Consider the following 19,798-nt stretch of genomic DNA (forward strand, 5'->3'; position numbering starts at 1 on the left):
GTGTGTGTGTGTGTGTGTGTGTGTGTGTGTGTGTGTGTGTGCGTGCGTGCGTGCGTGCGTGCGTGTGTGTTTAGTGAACTCTGACTTACATTGAACAGGTTTGTCTTGTTTCTTTCACAGAAAAGTCCTTGTGCTGGCATGTGCTTCAGCTGTTGCCATGGGACACTGCTTCCTAGCAACACATCTCTAGCCCACTGTAGGTTCTGTGTCAGGAAAAAAGCAACAGCATACATTTGAATGTACAACATTTATCTGTTTTTTTTAAATATATATATATATATATATATGTACACACACACGCGCACACACACACACACACACACACACACACATATATGAATAACGCATGAAAAACATTTGCAATGTAAACATCTTTTCATATCGAGATGACTCACAAACTAAGCAGTGCCTAACCAGTGCCCTGTTGAAAACAAGATTGGAAACCACCACCACTTCATGCTACCTGTCACAATCCCACTGCCCATAGCATAAAATTAACAGGCTTCCCCTCTTTCCCAGTTTGAAATGTGAGAATAAAAATGACCAGCCAATGTAAATGGAACAGAGGCTTTTAATACTCAGTGTGTCACGATTTGGAGGTGTCTAAGCAACCTGTGGCAACAGCATCAAGTGACTGTCATCCACTCAGTGCCGGGGTACATTTGCTTTCCTCCATGTTAAACCTCAAGGAAACCTTACCAACGGTTTCCTTGAGCCTAATACTAACTAGGTAAGCCTCAATCAAAAGTTATTGTACACTAAACTGAGTCTAATGGAAATTTCCTTTACTGAACTTGATTTCAGTGCTTGTTTAGACTACTGAGGTCAAATGAGGATATAGAAAACACCTAACACTTTACCACACCCAATTTACCTTTATTCAGTTTGGGGAAAGACTGTATTTATTTAAGAAAACAAAAACTAAAGTGGTAACAGAAGCTTGCCATCTCAAGTAAAGCTCATTGCAGTCTCCTTGTGCCAAACTGGCTGAGAGAGCACTGCGCACCACCCACACACACCTCTGCCCACAAAGCCTCATAGCCAACACAAGCTGTTTCAGCAGCTCATGTATCACTGCAGAGCTCACAGTCCCACAAGAAAACCAAAGAAAAACAAAGAAATGGAAAGCTCTGACGTAATTACTATAGAAATACAGATAAATACATAAGTAATTGGAGAGGAACCTCATTTTTTCATTTTCATTTCATTTTAGTGTCATCTTTAATTACAGCTGTGTTGTCTGTGACATCTTTTCCTGAGTCCCACGTTTTCCCACAGGCTTACTGGACAAAGCAGCTTCACTTTCAAACCTGGTATGTTTTATTGACATTTCATGGTGTTGGCTTGAAATGCTGAAGTTGCATTCACTGATTTTCACAAGAACATGTTAAAACATGGTGTCTATTCAGGTGAAGGCAGCCATCCAAATGAAAAAAACAAAACAAGCCTATCAGTGACATGAGATGTCTTAGTAGAACCTGGAAGACCGCCAAAGATATAAAGACAACTAAGGCGCAGTTCTCTGTTACAAGACCAAATCAGGCACATTCTTGAAGAGGTAGTAGAATAATACTGAACAGTCAAAAGGACCCTAACCCTTTTATGAATGTAAATAGCACAAGGTTAACCTCAAGTTGTAAATAACTGTTAAAGATCAAGAAATTAACAGCCAAATTAGACTGGAATAATATTATTTTTGACAGATGAGACTAGATTATAGGATCAGAATGAGCAGAAGAAAAGAATATCTCCCTAGAGAAGGAACGGAAGGGCTCACGATTGAAATCACATGACAGTATCTGTCAAAACTGTTGGAACAGGCATGTGGCTTGGCCATCAGTTAACAGGGCTGGACTGACCTGATGGGTCTTGCTGTTTGCATAGAAGAAGGCCAGGCGGTAGAGACTCTTGTAGTGCTGAGGGAAGCGCCCCAGACAGAGAAACAGAGCCCGGACACACATCTCCACCAGCATTCGTTTCTGATCAGGATGATCTGGAGGCAGGGCTTTGGGCACTTCTATCACCTCAGCGGGGGGCTCGGGCTTCTTCTTACCCTCGCTGGCCGGGGTCTGGGGGGTGGCCTGCTGAGAAGATGCTGGCTTTGGAGGTGTGGCTGGCACAGGCATCAGGTTAGGACAGGGGTCCGAAGAGACTTTGGGAGCTGAACCCTCAGACACAACCACCACCACTGCTTCGACTTCTTCCTGGATTACTTTCTCTTCTGTCTGGATGCCAGTGTGCTCACCACGTGAGGCTAAGATACAGCACAAAATCAAAACTTTAGACCCTGAATTCAGTGCAAAAGTCTCAAAGATTTCAGTTCTGGGGCATTTGGTTAGGTCAATGTTGATAGAAACAAATGTGGTTTTAATGCTTGGGTTACACAATTCTTTGGGCAGGAAACTAAACTTTGATTGTTTTAATAAATAAACTGGCCAATTATTAGCATTTTTCTTTATTATGAGTCTCAAAACAACAAGCTTTCAGTGTTCAAAGACATTCACAGTCCCTGCCGTTTGTTTGCATTTGTTTACCTCTAAGCTGAGATTACGGAAATTAAAAAAATCCAGCAGTTAAGTATCCATGTTGTAGTTTCTGACATGTTTATGAACTTGAAGGGGAAAATATCAAAATTCTTTCTACCCAGAAACACCTACATAACCTAAAACCTTCACAAGCTAGAAAGAATTTCCCCCTCTTGCAATGTCAAAAGCAGATAACCAATAGGCTTTGACCTAAAAAGTCCCACCCCTTCACTTCCTGCTTTATCTGAGGTGAAATGAGTGAAGTGGAAGAGCAGAGCCTTTTGGGAACTCTGCAATGTTCAGGGCATAAGTGTTGCTTCCTTTGGATTCTGGCTGAATTTTATAGCAAATTCAACTCTTTCTCACTGAAAGTCCACAGGCTGTTGGCTCGAAGTGAGAGAAGAAAGATGTCATTTTAAGTGATGTTATGATCTATTTAAACAACGGCAAGAGAAAACAAGAACTTTCAAATAAAATGTATTTCATATCAAACACTAAGTTTGTGTTCCCTCATTTGGGAACCTTAACTACATTCATTTAATTGAATAAAAATCTTCAAAATGCTACTTTACGGAGGAACGGGCCAACATGTGCCTGAAGCAATAAAAGGCTCATTTAATCTCTGATTACCTGTGTCCTCAGATGCTGGCTGGCCATCCTTTACCGGGGTTGTACTCTCTGATGACGATGAGCTTGCTTTCCCGGAGGCGAGTTTGTGGCTGCTGTCTTGTGAGCTAGCAGGGTCTGTGAAGGCATCCTGAGTGGAGTTGGAGTCAGAAAGCAAGACAACCTCACTATCCTGACTGCGTTCTGGCAAAACAAACAAAGAGGGGAGAGGAAAGGGAAAAAAAAAGAAAACAAGGGTTATGCTGCCAGTTGCATGGCCGCAGACAGATAACTTCAGTATTTGGGATAAAAATGGAGAATTATACATATTTGTGAGTTTTTGTGTACAAAAAGGTAATTCTGGTGAAGTGATCTTTCATAAAGATCAAGTGAAAATACTGTACAGTGAAAACTTTCATAATAATTCATTATATGTAACAGCATGCTGTGGATGCCTTTTTGGAATTGGTGGTAATGTGACAAACATTTCCTGTTGTAATGTGGGGAAGAGGGGGGGTATATACATATTTAGGAGAAAAAAACAACTCATGAGCCAGAAATTCTTATTAGTGCATCGCACAAAGAGAGATGGTCTGTTTTTGTAAGTAAAACAGTTTTTTGTTTTGGTTTTTAAATGCTACAGTTCCTCCTAATTACGTTCTGCAGTCTCAGGAAAAAAGAATCCTGGGCTGAGAACTGTAAATAAGAATCAAGAGGGCAACAAGCTTTAGCTATTTCAGAGAATAATGCACACAAAGGGCTTTTCAAAAGATTCAGTCATGAGTCAACAGCCAAGTTACTATGGTACTGTAAAATTTGTGTAAACTGACAGCTGTGCATTCAGTGCTTCCTACAAGAAAGCACTTCACTCTAGATTCAAAATATAGCCTCTTAAAAGGTTTGGTGGGTTTGAAGAGCAGTACCATTCAGGGAAGCCAGCCATATTGAAGACCTGGGCAGGCAGTAATCATGGTCAAACTCTGGTGAGGCTGTTGAAGATACGGGGAGCTGGTTTTAAAATATAATCAAGCAAATATTGCACCTCTTAATTTATAGAAAAGATTATTAAAAAAAAGAAAGAGAAAAAATCAGTCATTTATGCTTCTAGACAACTGAATGCAAATTTAATGCCACTCCCCTTGAAAGTGTAGAACCTGATTCAGACACACATTTCTTTCTATAAGAAAATCTGCAGGTTACAAACTAAGTCCAGAATCTGCAATATGAATAAAACCAAGAATAAATTTTCTCCCATTTTACTATTAGAATTTTAAAAATCAAATCAAATCATGGGAGTAGTCCAGGAAGAATTCTTCGAAAAGTGTCGAAGAGTCAATAATGAACATAAAGATTTCATAAATGCATGTCTGAATCTGGTCCTGCGGTTTTACCACGCTGATGCACTTTAAGCAGGACTCAAGACAGAGAAATTGGACACCTGCAAGCAGCAATGTGCATAGTGGGGCATTTTCTGGCTTCAGTCTCAGTTTTGAGTGCCAATAACAGGGCAGCCACATTCTTTCTGACTTGACATTTTCACACTAATTGGCCATAATTAGAAATTAGATCCAATTAGTGGTAAATAGCAAACATGACTCACGCAAGGTTTTGAAATCTCTCCCAGAAGTTTGACTTTCTGCAAAATTACCCCCCACACTGAGCCCACATAAAAATGTGACCATATGATACACCAGACAATTTAGTGGATTGTGATAAAAGGACGGACTTTGTCCAGTTGTGAAGGCATTCACCCCATTAGAACTACATGCATATAAATGGCAAAGCAGGTGGTAAAAGCAAGCAGGCAAAGAGGTAGCAGGCAGGTAGGTAGGTAGGTAGGTAGGAAGGAATCTGGAAAGGGTGACAAAACTGGCAACATGGGCAATATGGCTGCGTTATTTGCACATTCAAGCTCAACATGATACATGGGGTGGGTGGACAGATGTCACAGTTCTTGTCACATGGAAACAATGTCCAAGACTCTTTGGTCCAAACAGCACTCGGCCTTTACAGTTCAGGAAATTGAAATCAGCTCTGCTGCACAGTCATTGTGTAAGTATGCAACAACCACTGGAATAAAAAAACAAACAAACAAACAAAAAAAAACAGCCCATCTTGCAATACTTAAAGTGTTGTCCCTTAATTTAAAAGAAAGGCAGTTAGGCTTACAGTACACACCGCAAGAACATAACAGATGGTTAGTTCGCGTGAGTCAGTAAGGTCTCTTATAATGTTAACTGTACACGCGGTAGTATATTTACATTGCTGAAAGCAATATTGTGCTATTAGCACATTACTACATAGAACTATCAAATTTTTTTTTTTTAAGAATTAAAATTTTCTACTTTCATTTCCAGCTTCATGAGAAAAATCACATTTCACAAAAACAATTCTGTTTATCAGCGCTGACATGTCGAGCACATCGAACGTTCTGAACATGTTAAACTAGATTTTTATCTGCATAATAAAATCCAAACACCATCAAGTTTTTCTACCTGCAGACCGAACTAATCTGACCTCTGCCGTCTAAAAATGTGTGTGTATAAATACTGAACTTCCATTTATTTATTTAATACTAAATGCACTTAATTACAGATAAAAAACCCTCAAATACATCATCCAACTTAATCAATCTAACCTTTCACTTCTGAGCTGTGCAAGGAATGCATAAATATTTATAGGACTTTAAATTCAAGAATCTACCAGGTTAAAGTAAACTAACTGGTTATGCTTAGCAGCAGACTTTGAACAAGTACCAGTCACAAGTCTTAATAAAAATCCAGATCACTGAGAATTTTCAGCTTTTCTTGGTGTGATACAGCAGCTCATGTATGCAACCCCTATATCAGCAACAGAACAAATGCTGGATGTTAAAACCCTGAGGAAGTTGCAACACAACAACAACTATTACATATTAGGAGGGGCAAAGTGATAGTTAGGAAAGAACATGGTGCCAGCAATAAAGAGCCACAAGAGAAGGATATGCCACCAATACACCTACACACAGATATATGCAAACCCACAGGCCTTAATGCTCTGTCATACCCAACCTTGAAATCTGTCTCTTTCCACACTGCTGCTGCAAATTAGTCAAATAATCAGTAGCCATATTGCCCATTTCACCACATCCCAATCACCCAGTGCACAGGAATCATTGTAACTGAAACCAAAGCAATTAAGCATGGTGATTAGCAATCGGAACACTCCCCAGTGGGCGTCCTGTCCCAGCGCAGAAAGAGCTCCAAAGAGCCCGACCCCTGAGACAGTGTCTAGGACTGGGACTGTACCATCAGCCTGCCGCTCCTCATGCCGCTGCTGCTGCCACTGTTGCCTTCGGAGTGTTTTGCGTTTGGCGTAATCGTGGTCAAACGGCGTGGCCACATAAGGAGGTGATGTCAGACCTGGGGTGACAACTGATGGAATGGATGAGTTAAGGACATTCCCTATACAGACTGAGGGACAGTTAAAGTCTTCATCCATCATAGAGGGCGGTTTCTCCCTGAAATAAATCAAAAACAGGAATAAGTTCTTCTGCATGATTTTTTTAAATTTGACTTTTATATCACACTTCTTGTGTTGTATTTTTTATAACTTACTTCTCATGGGCCCTTGGCATGCTTGGCATACTTTTCTCTTCTCCCCTCGCAAATGGTCCTGTAGCTGCTTCAACCAGTAAGTTAAACAAGAGTTCGTGTTCCAGATCTGGCTCATCAGCCTCTAGTAGTTTCAGGATGGTGGCACTCAAACGGAAATGCAGCTAGAAGAAGTTTAATATATGCAGAGAATGTCTTTAAAATGTGAATGTTTCCAGGCAGTAATCTTACATAACACAGCACTGATGTAACACAACTAGAAACTATTGGGAGCCACATGTCACAGATAGCATACCTCCAGGGCTTCCATGGCCAGGTCAGGAGGATTATGGTAATGGATTTTACGGGGGTATCTGGCAGCTTCTTCGTGCAGATAGTTTGCTGCCTATAAACACAGAAAAGGTGAGAGTCACCAACCTGACAATCATCTGCCAAATGAAATTAACTCCTAAACGCATAAAAAAAAATGCCTGCTGAAATCACGGGTCATACAGTTCATGTGCTTCCAACAATCTAATCAGAACAACACAGTTATGACTAACTGTTCTGCCAAAGGGAAGAAAGAGACAAGAAAAAGAAAAGAAGGAAACATCTTGCGGGAGTGGAAGGGCAGTGATCTTTGCTTCTGTAGGTGGATTATAAAACAACACCAGAGAGAAGAAAAAAAAGAATACATCGGCAATCAAAGGTTGATTACAATGACTGGAACAGTCCTCGTGGTTTTTGTGTTATTACTTAACTAATATCTAATGAAATTGAAAGGAATACATTTAACGTTGTGCTATCCTTAGAAAAGTTCCAGGCAAGTCACACCTCAATACCAATGTTTATTATTAAACATCAATTATTTAAAGAGTTCCTGACACACACACTATGTAGGATCATTTAAACCATAGGTGTCAAACTCTGGCCCGCAGCCTAATTACATTTGGCCTGCGAAGCCATACAAAATTACCATTAGAGCTGGCCTGCCAGTATTATACAGTGCATGTACTGCTAATAATACAATTCCCAGAATGCTCTGTTGGTGTTTTGGCACGTCAGTCATGACAGGACCCATTAGCACCCTCTCCTCTGTTGACCATAGTCATAGCAACCATGCAAATACTGCCATGCTACCTATCCCAAAATGGCAAAAAGAAAGTCAGAAAACAGGAGCTTCCTGGACAGGTGGGAGAATATGATGAAAATTTGATAAATGATAAAATGATCAAATTTAATTCAGAAGGCTGCAAATACAATTTTTATTTAAGAAATTAATTCCACTGATGTATTATTTAATTGGAATTTTGATTTTGCATGTGTGCAATATTAAGTTATATATACATTTATATAAGTTATATATATTGTTTAGTATTAAGCTTTGCTTGTTCCATATTCAGATTTTCAGCAAAACTTGTTTGAGTCCATAAGAAATGATTCCTTGTTATATTTGGAGGAAGATTTTTTTTTTCAATGAATATTAATGTTAGCCCGCGAGTTTGAGCCACTTTTGAATTTTGGCCCACTGTGTATTTGAGTTTGACACCCCTGATTTAAACAATGTGTCTAGCCCTGTGATACTCAAACTGTGGGGTAAGCAACCCTGGTGGGGCAAAACCAGGGGAAAATATGATGGTAAGATTTTCTGATGGAACATTGATGAATCGTATTGAACGTTAGCGATTTATATTTTAAATTTTTTTTTTACAAAATGGGAGAACCACTGGTCTAGCTTCTTGTCACCAAACCACTTCACCTTTTTATAAAGCTGCAGATATCCCGCCGGAGGCTGTCTACGTTTCTCTGCTATCTTTCCCAGCATGTAGTGAATCAGCCACTCTTCTTCGTCACTGTCACCCTCACAACGGGAGGCGCCCTGAAAACACTGAAAGGCCGTCTCCAACATGGAGTCTCTCCTTTCTTCCATCTGAAACACCACAGACACACAAACATGCACATGTTGGAAACATCATGAACGTTGTAGCTCAAGGAGGTAGATTAATTGACTCTATATAGACTGCCAGTATGGAATGAGCAAGAAGTGGCCCAATGCAATCGGTGAGTTAATGTCTTTAAAAAAAAAAAGGTGAACGTTTAAAACAAAAAGGATAGGAAACACAGGTGAGTTATATGTCAGAGCATGCCTCACCTGTTTAACCACCTCAGGGGGAAGCTCACTGCGCCACTGTTTGAGCTGCCGTGAAGCAAACGAATGCAGCGCATATGACATGGTACCATACTCTATCCACAATGACAGATTGGAGCTGTCGATCTCCAGAGCCCTCTTAAAGCAGTTAAGCACTGCTTGGGAGTGCTTCCATATGGGAACGTCGCTTTTCAGCTCATTGGAGTTGAGCTTGTCTTGGATACGGCTGGCCCTCGCTAAAGCCATACCTGCCCAGGAGTCAAACCTAAAGCAAGACGAGGAAAAACACTTCAGTATTCTCACTGCATTTAAAAGTACACTATGTTACTTTATAAAAACAAACAAATACAAACAATTCCTCTGCACATCCAATTTTGTGCTTTTTTCAAACAAAAATTACAGTAAACCTTAACTTTAAAACATTAAGAACAAAAAATTGATTACTGTGTGCAATGAGCTACCTGTTAGGACAAACACATATGTCATGCATATAGAACTTGATGGCTTTGGATTGCTCCTTGTTCTTAAAATGATAGTCCGCCACAAGGTAGTAGATCTCATTGATGATCGGAGGTGCAGGAGCACTGCCCTCGGGAAGGCATGGAGCCTTAAAGAGAGAAACAAAAAAATCTTAATTAGACGAGACTGTTACTGACCTAAAGGCTTTTAAAAAATATATTAAATATATATAAATATTATAGCAAGGAAGACCCTGTTTATAACGTCCAAATCACTTAGTGCTTCTCACTTCTTCACCATGGCCCCACAAACTGACCTTTTCTGTCATGTCCTCAATGTAGGCTGCCACTTCATCCATTGTGAGGACGGGAGTGTCACTTGGGGGGGCGATGCTTGCAAACCTCCTCAGCAAATTGGCCAATTCTGCAGACACTGTACTCGTCTTATAGCTGTCAAACTCAGGCAGCGACTTTGGTTTGAAATACTGAAACATGAAGAGGGCATCGCTCCACAGAAGCTCAACCTTAAAGCAGAGTAATACCACGGGAAATTAATACCTGTGTAACATACATGGCTACAGCAATTACTGCTAAAAGGTCCCAATAAGACTATTCTTTCATTAGTTACAGTGTACAGTTAGGACTCCAGCCACTGAAAACCAATGACATACAACTGTGGGAATGACCCCCACCTGGTGGCTAAATGCAAGTACTACAAAAATACAAGAGATTGGGTACTTTACACACAAACCTCCTGCTGAGTCACTTTATCTCTTATAATATAACACGAGTTTACCTTTTTCGCTCCCTTTGACTCTTTATCTTCAATCAAATGTAACTATTTACAGAGAACTCTGTCAAGCATCTCCTATAGTGACAAAGCAATAAAGGAAGCATGCTGTTATATACTAAATATTTCATTATCTTGTGAGTTACTCAAAGACGATTTCACCAAATTACGGTAAAAGTCTAAAAGCCCACAAACCACAATTCTGCTGGTAAGTCGTTAATCTAAATGTGGTTGCATTTTTCCTCACACACTGAATCAGTGCCATTAATGCTATTTCACCGGTGGAATTTATTTCAATGACATCAGAAGTGTATTCCTCACCAGCAAAACAACATTAATGGATATAACAGACTTTTTCTGTGTGTCATGAGGGCCTGTCTGAGTCATCAGCCCTCAGCTAAACAACTTACTATTTATGCAGGTTTGTCAGTACCACTGGGAAATCACACAGAATAGTCCGACCTTAAGTTACCTCTCAGCAATTCTGCCTGTTCTTCAGGTATTGACTTTTGGACTATGTCATTAAATTAATTAACTTCTGCTTGGCAGAGCCGCTTGTAGATCAAACACCAAACTATAACACGTTAAATCAAGCAGAGTGTTTTAAGCATCTATAACCTGTGGAGATGAATGATCTTCAAGGTAGCGGGCCTTGCTCTTCTTACTGGGGTAGGCATATAAACAGAAAAAGCACTGTTCCAGGGCCATTTCCAACTCCTCCTTGTAGGGGTGAGAGTCTCTGCTAGTAGAGGCTGCAAATTCTTTTTCCAAAACTCGCACCTAAACCAACAAAAACAAATATTTAAAAACATTTTCATATGTTTTTGAAAAAAAGAACAAAAAAACGAAGTAATGTACAGCCTACATGTCAGGCTGTACATTACTTTGTTTTGGTTTTTTTGGTGTTGATGTAACATTTGCAGAGAGCAAACAAACTTACAAAAAATTTGAGAAGGGCTCCGTCTGAGCTGCAGCACAAGGACCGACGGCCAAGATACTCGTGGGCCGTGTTTAGAAGCATCAGGGAGGAGGGCAGCATGGGGGTGTCTGAGTCCTCTAAAAATTAAGACTTGACAGTGTCACTCAGTGTAACAACTGACATGGCATATACAGTACACTGAAGGAAAACTAAAAAGCATAAAAGCAAGATGTCAACAAACCTTCATCATCCCCTACAGACATATGCTGTCGAAGCATACAGTCAAAGGCAGCCTCTTCGTGCTTGATAATGCGATACAGGATAATCCAAGGCAGGACTGAGAAGAAAAATGGCTCCTTGGGATCATCAGAAATGGTCATGCTAAGATCAATCAGCTGAAACGCAAACCGACAGCACAATAAATTAGCAATCTAAAAATTAAGTGTATCGGTACCTTAATGTTGCGTGAATTAAAGCATTACTTAAGGCGAACAGAAACTCTCTTTGAACCTGGATTAGGTTGTTTGCCAGTCGAGCCATACTAGAGAAGTGGGGGACATTGCTCAGAAGTTCCGCCTCTTTATTGAAGCAGACCTCGATGCCATCTAACAACTTCACAATGGTGCTAACCCACTCCTCCTTGCTAGGTGGAGAGCTGCTTGGAGCAGAGTTGAGCTGCTGGAGGGCTTCATTCAAGGCCAGCTCGCTGCACTCCAAACACTGCTGGTAGTCCTGCAGCTTCAATAGTGAGTTCTAGGACACAGGGTTAGAAATAATTACGCATTTCAAATCGTTTAGCGATTCCACTGATATCACTGTAGTTTGTCTAACCTGTAGTAACGTCAACTGTGCGGGACGCTCAGGTGTTGAGCTCACAAACTCCAGAGGTTTGCTCCTGCTCCCATAATTAAGGGTGGGCTGCAGCAGACGCACCACTGAGTCGAAATCCGATGATTCAAAGAGGCGCTGGATCTCTTCCAAAGATTGACAGCGCTCCAGACACTTTAGCCTTTTGTCAATCTGTGTGTGGGAACAGAGAAAACCCACCAAAAACACAGTCAAAACATCTACAAAATAAGCACTTCGATATTTTCAAGCTTAAATTGCTATGAAAGAAATGAATGCTTAAAAATTCCCCTCTCTCTTTTACATACGCCATATATACATACATTTATATATTACATAATTAAGTATTTTGATTCTGATAAACCCCATAAGAGAGAAATGGGAAATATATTAATAAAAGAGAAAATATATATACTGGCCAGCACACAAACCTCCTCTACAGAGATTGCTGCATCTACACGAAGGTTAGGCAGGTTGATTGTGTACTGTTTCCCATCTGGGCTCTTTGATTTGCTCTGCAAAAGGCCTACACAGACATCATAGCTCTCCAGAGCCAATTCCATGTCCCCCTGTCAAAACAAGAAATGCACTGTTACTGAGTGAAAAAAATAACTCAATAATAATCAAGTAAAATATAAATAGACATATAAACTTTACCTGCAGGGCCAGGAATCGTGCCTTTAGCCAGTATACTCGCACCATGACATCCAGCCAGTCATCCTCAAACAGATCTCTTTGAGATGCACCAAGAGCGAGAAGTAATAAATCACCCTGGAAGTGCTGCCCAGGAAATTCTGAGTCAGTGGTATTGTTTCCAGAGCCACAGCTGCTTCTTCTAGGAGTAACTGGATAAGGAATTAAAATATGAATGCAAGCCAAAAATAAACAATGAATTTCCATTGTAAAACAAATACTACATATCATCATGTTCAACTTCAACAGTGACTCCAACACCTTTTAGATCATTTAGCCAAATTTAAAATGCTAGATAAATGGCAACACATTTCTCACATTCAGGCTCTTGAATGCTTTGCTCAGTAGTGTTATTTGTCCAAATTGATCTTTTCAAAATCTACTAGGCTATGAGAAAAATTATGAAGCTCACTCAGACTTACCAGCCTTCCCTTTGCTGTGTAACCATTGCTCCAACTGCAGTTCCATACAGGCCAAGCTCATTGTCAACATCCCCTGCATACGTTAAAAAAACAAAACTAGATCCTTAGAGAAAAGCCTTAAAGGGCTTAAAGTAAATTAATGTTAAGCCATAAACATGATGATAAAAGACATTCAAGCAACCATAAAATTAACCAACTTTCATTTACCCGGATATGTTGGTTGCTGCAGTCCCGAAGGAGAGGATTAGGAAGACCGTTACTGTGCTTCCTCCAGGTCTGATAGACCTCCAAGACCACAGCAGTCAAGCCCCGGGGCCACTCCTCCATGAATTTCTGACCCACTGCTTTCAGATAGCGCATCATCAGGTCCAGTATACCACCATTGGCCATATTGTCAAGTAGGAAGTTGTGGACATCTTGTTGTTCTGGAGGAAGGAGTGGACAGTGTGTTAATATGATGGAAACACCAAAATGAGATATGATATTGTGAATACACATTTAGGATGCACCACATACCAGACTTCATGTATTCAACTGAGTCCACAGGTAAGCAACTCCCATGCAGAGGCTGTATGTCATCCTTACCATCACACTGTGTCTCGAGATTACTGAGGCTCTCATCGTCATTATCAGGATCAAATTTCTTTAGCCTAAGAGAAACCAGAAAAATACTTTTACATCAACAAAACTATAATAGACCTGTAAGATTTACGCATTCTACATAAGGTTCAGTAAAGAGCAGCTACCTAGAAGGTAGGTATTTAAAAAGCAGTTCCTGAAAATCAATCTTCTCCTCCTTCTTGCATTTAGTGTTTCGAACACGTGCAGAGCGCCGCTTTGCCGTTTCCCCGCTATCTTCTACCACGCGTTTCCGTTTCGGCGCTTTCTTCACCTTATCTGTGAGCGACACTTCCATTGCTGTAGCTGTGAAGATTTGAGAACATTTAAATGGCTACAATAACAACAACAATAATACTTTTAATTGATACAAATAATCACATTGAGAGGCAAGACAAACAGCACTGACCAACAGGTGGAACAAAGGTGTTGACCTCTACAGTGGACTGACTGGTGGCAATTTGAGGTTGATTGCCAGATTGAGCCATCACTGCTGGCTCAGTGAAGACCACTGGAGGCAGGGATGAACTGGGGCTGCTGCTTAGCACTGTGGTCTGGCCCATACTGACAGGGCTGCTTGGCTGGGGGATGTTCTGGAGGACGTTTGGGTCACGGTACTCTGACAAGTCAATTCTGCGGCCAAGACTTGGGCGTGGTAGCTCACACGTGGTCTGATGTCTGTACATTGCAAGGAGACTTTCACCCAGATGTTTCCATCTGCAATAAATACAGAAGATATAGCAAAAAATTTGGTCCGGTGATAGGTTTGTAGCATAAACCTATTCGCTGGAACGTTAAGGACAATTTACTACACAGCAAAAGCAAGACACAAGTAGGCAAAATTCTTTGTGTTACTCATGCATGAGGGAGAGAACCACAACAAGCGCCGTTCCTTCGCTTGACCCCAGTCGCTCTCGTCCGCTCCCCCATAACATTGTTCTTTTATTGAGCTCACATGAATATACATAGGTTCATTAACATGAGGCGTCTACATACACACAAAGAGTACCTTGCCTGTGCGTTGCGTAAGTATGTGTGTGTGCGTGTGTGGGGTCAAGATGTGACTCCCCAAAGCTGGTGCCAGGAGTCTAGCGGTCCATCTAAACAAAAGGCTCTTACACTCAAACAGATATACGTGTGTTTGCTATACCATATATCACCAAGAGAAGATATGACCTCTCCTAGGAGGTGTGTGATCTATGCCAGAACACTCTGTAGAGGAGTGAACGCACCCCCCTCTTCATGCTACACAGAGTTGTTACAGACCTCCTAGGATGAGACATTCTTTCAATCTACAAATGATTATATACTTCTAAGCATATATGACTAATTTTTCTAAGCATAAATGACAATAAACAATACAAATCTAACAGATTCTGCATTTTCTGCTGATGTAAACCATAGCATTGTAATAATTAACAATAATCTGTTCTCATTAAAACAAATAATCTATGGTTAAATGCTGACTGTGTGATGAAATGACGCAGACAGCAACAACAGCAGAGCACTCACGAGAAGCTGTGGATGGGCTGAATGAGTACAAGGTCAGGTTTTGGTTCAGAAAGAGAGAGAGCCTGCCTGCGCCTCCTTATCTCTAGTGCCTCTTCCATAATGGATTTGCGTTCGTCTTCTTCTACTTCCACATAGTGAATAGAAATATCACTGAGAAAAGTAAAAAATAAATAAATAAGATGGAGACAAGTTTGTCAGTCATGGAAAAGTATGGTGCAACTCGTAAACAGATTAAGAACTTAAAAGAAAGTTGCCTTTACCATTTCATGAACATCTGCATCGTATCCCTCTTCAGACAAGGTTGTTCCTCAAATATTTTTTCCTTCAACACCAGACCTTTGGTGTAACAATGGTCCTTCTCTAGGGCTTTGGAAATGAAGTACAAACAGCCTGGAAATACATAGAGAAATGTTAGCTACTTTCCCCCCCATACATGAGCTCTTAACCTGACCATGAAAAGCTTATGATGACATGTTACATACAGCTGTAGTCACTGAGTGTATAGAGTATAGTTATGAGGTTGTCCAGGCAGGGCCAGTGGTCAGGGTTACAGTGCAATCCTTCCTGGAATGCATGACGAGCCAGAGGAATGCGCACCAGTCGCACAGCCACCTGACCAATTTTGTACCACATGTTCACATCAGTGGAATCCAACATGACAGCCTGAGAACAGAGCAGAGCAGAATTTATAGTAAGAACACCTGCCAGCGTTATTCATTCGGTCATTGAATTTAATCAAGTTAAAGTGACACATTACCTCTAAGTAAAACTCCATAGCGGTCTCCAGGTCATCCCGTAACGCAGCCACACTAGCCAGATTTTTAAAAGTTGAATATTTCAGCATCAATCCGGGGTGCTTGAGGCCCACTCTCTGATCATCAGAGGGCATGGCCTGAAATATTAAGAGGATACATTAGATTCAACACCAAACCCATGGGGTCTTGATAAGATCAAGCAAGGTAAATAATGTCAACATGGCCAATTTTATTTACGCAGTGAAACTGAATTCTACACAGAAAATGGTTAACATGATATGTTCATAATGACACAAAGTATGAAAATGTATGTCCTGAGAAACACAAATGGAAGAAAATCTGCAACAATGTGTGAAACTTTAAATATCACAGATCACCACTTTAGTCCTCATGATCAAATGAGCCTCCAAGCTGGCTACGTGTGGCGTTTCAGTTTGAATGCTAAATGCACTGCACTGGTCTCATTGCAATTCACAAACATGGGATGCAGGATGAGCTCATCAGGTAGGGCGCTTAGGATGAGTTTCAGAGCTTGAGCCCTTTCATTCAGCTCCTGGAATTTTGGCACTTTCCTGTCAATTATCAACTCCTCCATATCATCTGCAGCCATGCAAATTATAGCCTCTTAATAGTTCATTTTTAAGTTTTTCTTTTCCAACATTTTGATAACAGCATCCTGGGTAGGTTCGGGGTCTCCTTCGCTGCCTTTATAAAAGCTGTTGTTAAGGTCTGCGCTGCTGATAAATGGATTTTCTCCAGCTCTTTAAAGAGAAACATCACAGCGTAGAGAGCCAACGGAGCAAGTGAGGCAGCGTCTGCTTCATTCTTTATGTCTCCCGTGGTCATCCTTGACCAAGCGATGGACTTCTGTGCGTGCACGCATCCACTGATGCCGGTTTCACCACATTCAATCAGTCATGGAGACTGACAGAATGGGAGCAGACAAGGATCTTGGGTGAGATGGCTGTCAGTGATGAGAATACCGGCGCACTGTTGACTGGATGGTGGAATTATAGAAAAAAATAAATGACCTCTATAGGTAATGCGCTAATTTTAGAACAGCTTTAATTTAAGGAGCGCCACAGTTGTTAGCACTGTTGCCTCACAGCTACTACGTCCTAATTACGAATCCACCATCTGATTGGGGGATAGCTGTGTTGCGTTTGAATGTTCTCCCCATGTTTTTGTGGGTTCTCTCCAGGTACTCCGGCTTCCTGCCAGAGACCGTCTCAATGTGTTAGCCCTGCGATAGATTGCTGACCTGTTCAGGGTTTACCCTGACTCTCGCCCTGGGATAGCCGGGATAGCCCACCCACCCCCACAACCCTGAAAAGTGTAAAAGAATGGATGGATGGGATGTTCTGTGCAACCATATTATTAGTTTGTGTTGGTGTGTTTACCTCTTTGAGCAGTGGAGTTTTGAGAAGCTCATGGTAGGCCTTGGCGGACTCCTCAAATTTATCATGTTTCTGCAGATCCAAAGCTTTGTGATATAAAGCGAATGCCTCTGCTTCCTATTGACAGAAACAAACGGGGGAATACAACTGACTTAATGGGATGTACAGAGATGAACGACTGCATCAGCAGATAGAACTAATATTGCTTATTCATCAGCATATAGTATGTAGCCTACTTGAGCCTCTTTTGTCTGACTCTTGCTGTTTCTCAGGGGATCTTGAGACTCGTCTGCAGCTGCCGAAGCAGCATTTAGTGCTGCTATGCGAATCTGTGTAAAAGGGCAGAGAAAACGCTTTACCATGCAGTAATCTGTCTTAGGCAAGGGAGTGTGCGCAGTTACAGTGAGGATGTAGCTGACGCTGTGATTCAAGGTCTTACCATTTTAATATTTGAAAAGCAGCTCTTCTGCCTTCACGGTTCGCAGATTTCGTTGAATGCAAGAAAAACAAAAAATACACTGCAAAGCCATTTAGTATGTCCTCTGTGTCTTTTCCATTTACTGTTATCTATTCATTTGAGTGTATGTGAGAGCTTTGGGCGTACACAACCTACAACACAGAAAAGCAATGCGAGCCGGCGTTTCTATCACGCCACGTATTTGCTCTTTAAAGAGGAGATTACGACCACTTGGGACCGACTAGCTCACATTACCGACACGCCATTCAAAACCAAATCTGGTTAACTTAGCTCTCTGTAAACGATATTTCGCTCTTAGCAAATATACAGAACTCTGGAGAGTAGATGCTAAACGTAGCTCACAGTTTCTCCAGCTAGCCGAAATTAGCAGAGACGTTTGTGAGCTAACTGTAGCTTGTGGTCCGCCGGGCGACCGTCACTTCCAGAGCTCAGCGACTTACCATTCATTCTCAATTAAACTGCACCTGTAAAGTTTCAGGTACTCGAGCAACATAACAAACCCTGAAAACTCCGCGGCTACGAAGCACGAAGCAATTTAGAAACTTAACCTATACATCATCCTTTGTTGTTGTCAAACATGGATGAGACCCTGAGAATGTTTGCGTCACTGGATGACATTTGCCACCCGCCAATCAGTAACGTGGTCACTGATTGGTCAATACCCAGTGGGCGTACTCTTATGACCAACGATACTGTATGATATTGGGTGACACCGTCTGGGTTCGCTTTATTACTACATCGCCGTACGCCTGCCGGGGGGCAGCGCGACAAGGCATTTGAAGTGTCGGATATCCTGAGTTCCGACAAGGAAAAGAGCACGCCGACTGAAAGAGCATTTATTACATAGCTACACCTTACCCAAGGAATACACTAAGGTGGCCCAATTGTTGGAATTAAAAAGAATATTGTATATTATCCTAATCTGTGCAACAGAAACCCAACCTGCCAAATGCGTACTCTTGCATAGTGTTATTTTAAACTACATCGGTGACCAATCAGGAACCTCTATATATAAAATTGCAAATTAAAGTTTGGGGCAAAATCAGGTCGGTCAGAGGGATGCGCACTTGTTATTGGTTATATCTTTATTTTCCAAATGTGGATGCTCCGCGAAATAACATTATATCTTTATAATAGTGTCGTGCGTATATTTTAGTGGTTAATTAAAATGGGAAGAAATTATCCTGTTGCTGGTAATTATACTATCATTGATCATCAATCATACTAATTGAATAGACCGGTTTTCTCAGCAAGTAGCCCGTTAAAAAGCCCCTCTGCGGTCTTAAAGCCTCACTGGGGCAGCAGGCTATTTAAACAGCACGATGTGCATGAGTGGCTCGTTACAATACCTGTGCCAGCTTCCTAAAAACGAATATGAACTTTTAATATGCAGAGATATGCTTATCCCCTCTTGACCAAAGTTAAAATAACTTCATCAGAAGCTAGGCTAACAGTAGTATGTCAAGTCTGCGCAGAGGTCCATTCGTTAGTGTGTACTAGTGTCATGGTCCACAGTTAGATAGGTAAGCAAGTGCACAGATTTGGTAAAGATAACACCGAGGGATTTGGGAACATCCTATTGCAACAAATACTTTCAGCAGAAAAATCAGTGGCCTTGTACCTGTTTGTTTGTACGTTTACTTGTTCTCATCAAAGTCCAAGCTATTAAATCTTCAAACAACTGTGTACAATCAGACAAAAAATGTCTAAGCAAAATGTTGTGTTTCTCCTGCACCATTCATAACTTATCAATTATGCATTAATAATGGCAACATTTATTAATTAAATATTTTTCTTGATTTGCGACACTCCAAAACTGTATGTAAACTGCAAAACTAACAGAAATACACGCAAAGTTTGTAGTAAAATACATAGCCATCTCATATTTTTTTCCAAGTACGTCTTTAGACCGGTTCTGTAGTTCGGCCTGTGCACTATAAAGCTGACTGCCCATGGATGGACGTGCATATGTTCTTGAGAATCCAATTCCCCATATTTACAAGATAAAAATGCAACCGTTTCCTGGAAAGCGTGGATGTTGCAACATAAGCAGCACGT

The 19,798-nt window shown here is 41.0% G+C and overlaps 1 protein-coding gene across 2 annotated transcripts in view; it reads right to left on the reverse strand.

Moving 5' to 3' along the window:
- Nucleotides 1-18,361, reverse strand: part of cabin1 (calcineurin binding protein 1) — a 39,746-nt gene extending 21,385 nt beyond the window's left edge. For both annotated transcript variants that reach the window (XM_005729588.1, XM_013909912.1), the window contains exons 1-30: nucleotides 17,702-18,361; nucleotides 17,499-17,591; nucleotides 17,266-17,379; nucleotides 15,868-16,002; nucleotides 15,593-15,773; nucleotides 15,371-15,500; nucleotides 15,111-15,260; nucleotides 14,008-14,315; nucleotides 13,727-13,904; nucleotides 13,497-13,630; nucleotides 13,188-13,405; nucleotides 12,981-13,053; nucleotides 12,523-12,710; nucleotides 12,297-12,434; nucleotides 11,851-12,039; nucleotides 11,530-11,772; nucleotides 11,261-11,414; nucleotides 11,041-11,156; nucleotides 10,719-10,880; nucleotides 9,628-9,834; nucleotides 9,314-9,459; nucleotides 8,856-9,117; nucleotides 8,463-8,633; nucleotides 7,020-7,109; nucleotides 6,728-6,888; nucleotides 6,419-6,630; nucleotides 4,055-4,120; nucleotides 3,156-3,335; nucleotides 1,860-2,254; nucleotides 90-203 (exon numbers count right to left, since the gene is read on the reverse strand). In XM_005729588.1, coding sequence (XP_005729645.1) covers nucleotides 90-203; nucleotides 1,860-2,254; nucleotides 3,156-3,335; nucleotides 4,055-4,120; nucleotides 6,419-6,630; nucleotides 6,728-6,888; nucleotides 7,020-7,109; nucleotides 8,463-8,633; nucleotides 8,856-9,117; nucleotides 9,314-9,459; nucleotides 9,628-9,834; nucleotides 10,719-10,880; nucleotides 11,041-11,156; nucleotides 11,261-11,414; nucleotides 11,530-11,772; nucleotides 11,851-12,039; nucleotides 12,297-12,434; nucleotides 12,523-12,710; nucleotides 12,981-13,053; nucleotides 13,188-13,405; nucleotides 13,497-13,630; nucleotides 13,727-13,904; nucleotides 14,008-14,315; nucleotides 15,111-15,260; nucleotides 15,371-15,500; nucleotides 15,593-15,773; nucleotides 15,868-16,002; nucleotides 17,266-17,379; nucleotides 17,499-17,591; nucleotides 17,702-17,704 — 4,911 coding nt within the window. In that variant the 5' untranslated portion in view covers nucleotides 17,705-18,361. The remainder of the gene's footprint in view (nucleotides 1-89; nucleotides 204-1,859; nucleotides 2,255-3,155; nucleotides 3,336-4,054; nucleotides 4,121-6,418; nucleotides 6,631-6,727; nucleotides 6,889-7,019; nucleotides 7,110-8,462; nucleotides 8,634-8,855; nucleotides 9,118-9,313; nucleotides 9,460-9,627; nucleotides 9,835-10,718; nucleotides 10,881-11,040; nucleotides 11,157-11,260; nucleotides 11,415-11,529; nucleotides 11,773-11,850; nucleotides 12,040-12,296; nucleotides 12,435-12,522; nucleotides 12,711-12,980; nucleotides 13,054-13,187; nucleotides 13,406-13,496; nucleotides 13,631-13,726; nucleotides 13,905-14,007; nucleotides 14,316-15,110; nucleotides 15,261-15,370; nucleotides 15,501-15,592; nucleotides 15,774-15,867; nucleotides 16,003-17,265; nucleotides 17,380-17,498; nucleotides 17,592-17,701) is intronic.
- Nucleotides 18,362-19,798: the final 1,437 nt, after the last annotated feature.

This window comes from Pundamilia nyererei, unplaced genomic scaffold, assembly GCF_000239375.1.
Source record: "Pundamilia nyererei isolate P.nyererei 1_Seehausen unplaced genomic scaffold, PunNye1.0 scaffold00033, whole genome shotgun sequence".
NCBI lineage: Eukaryota > Metazoa > Chordata > Actinopteri > Cichliformes > Cichlidae > Pundamilia > Pundamilia nyererei.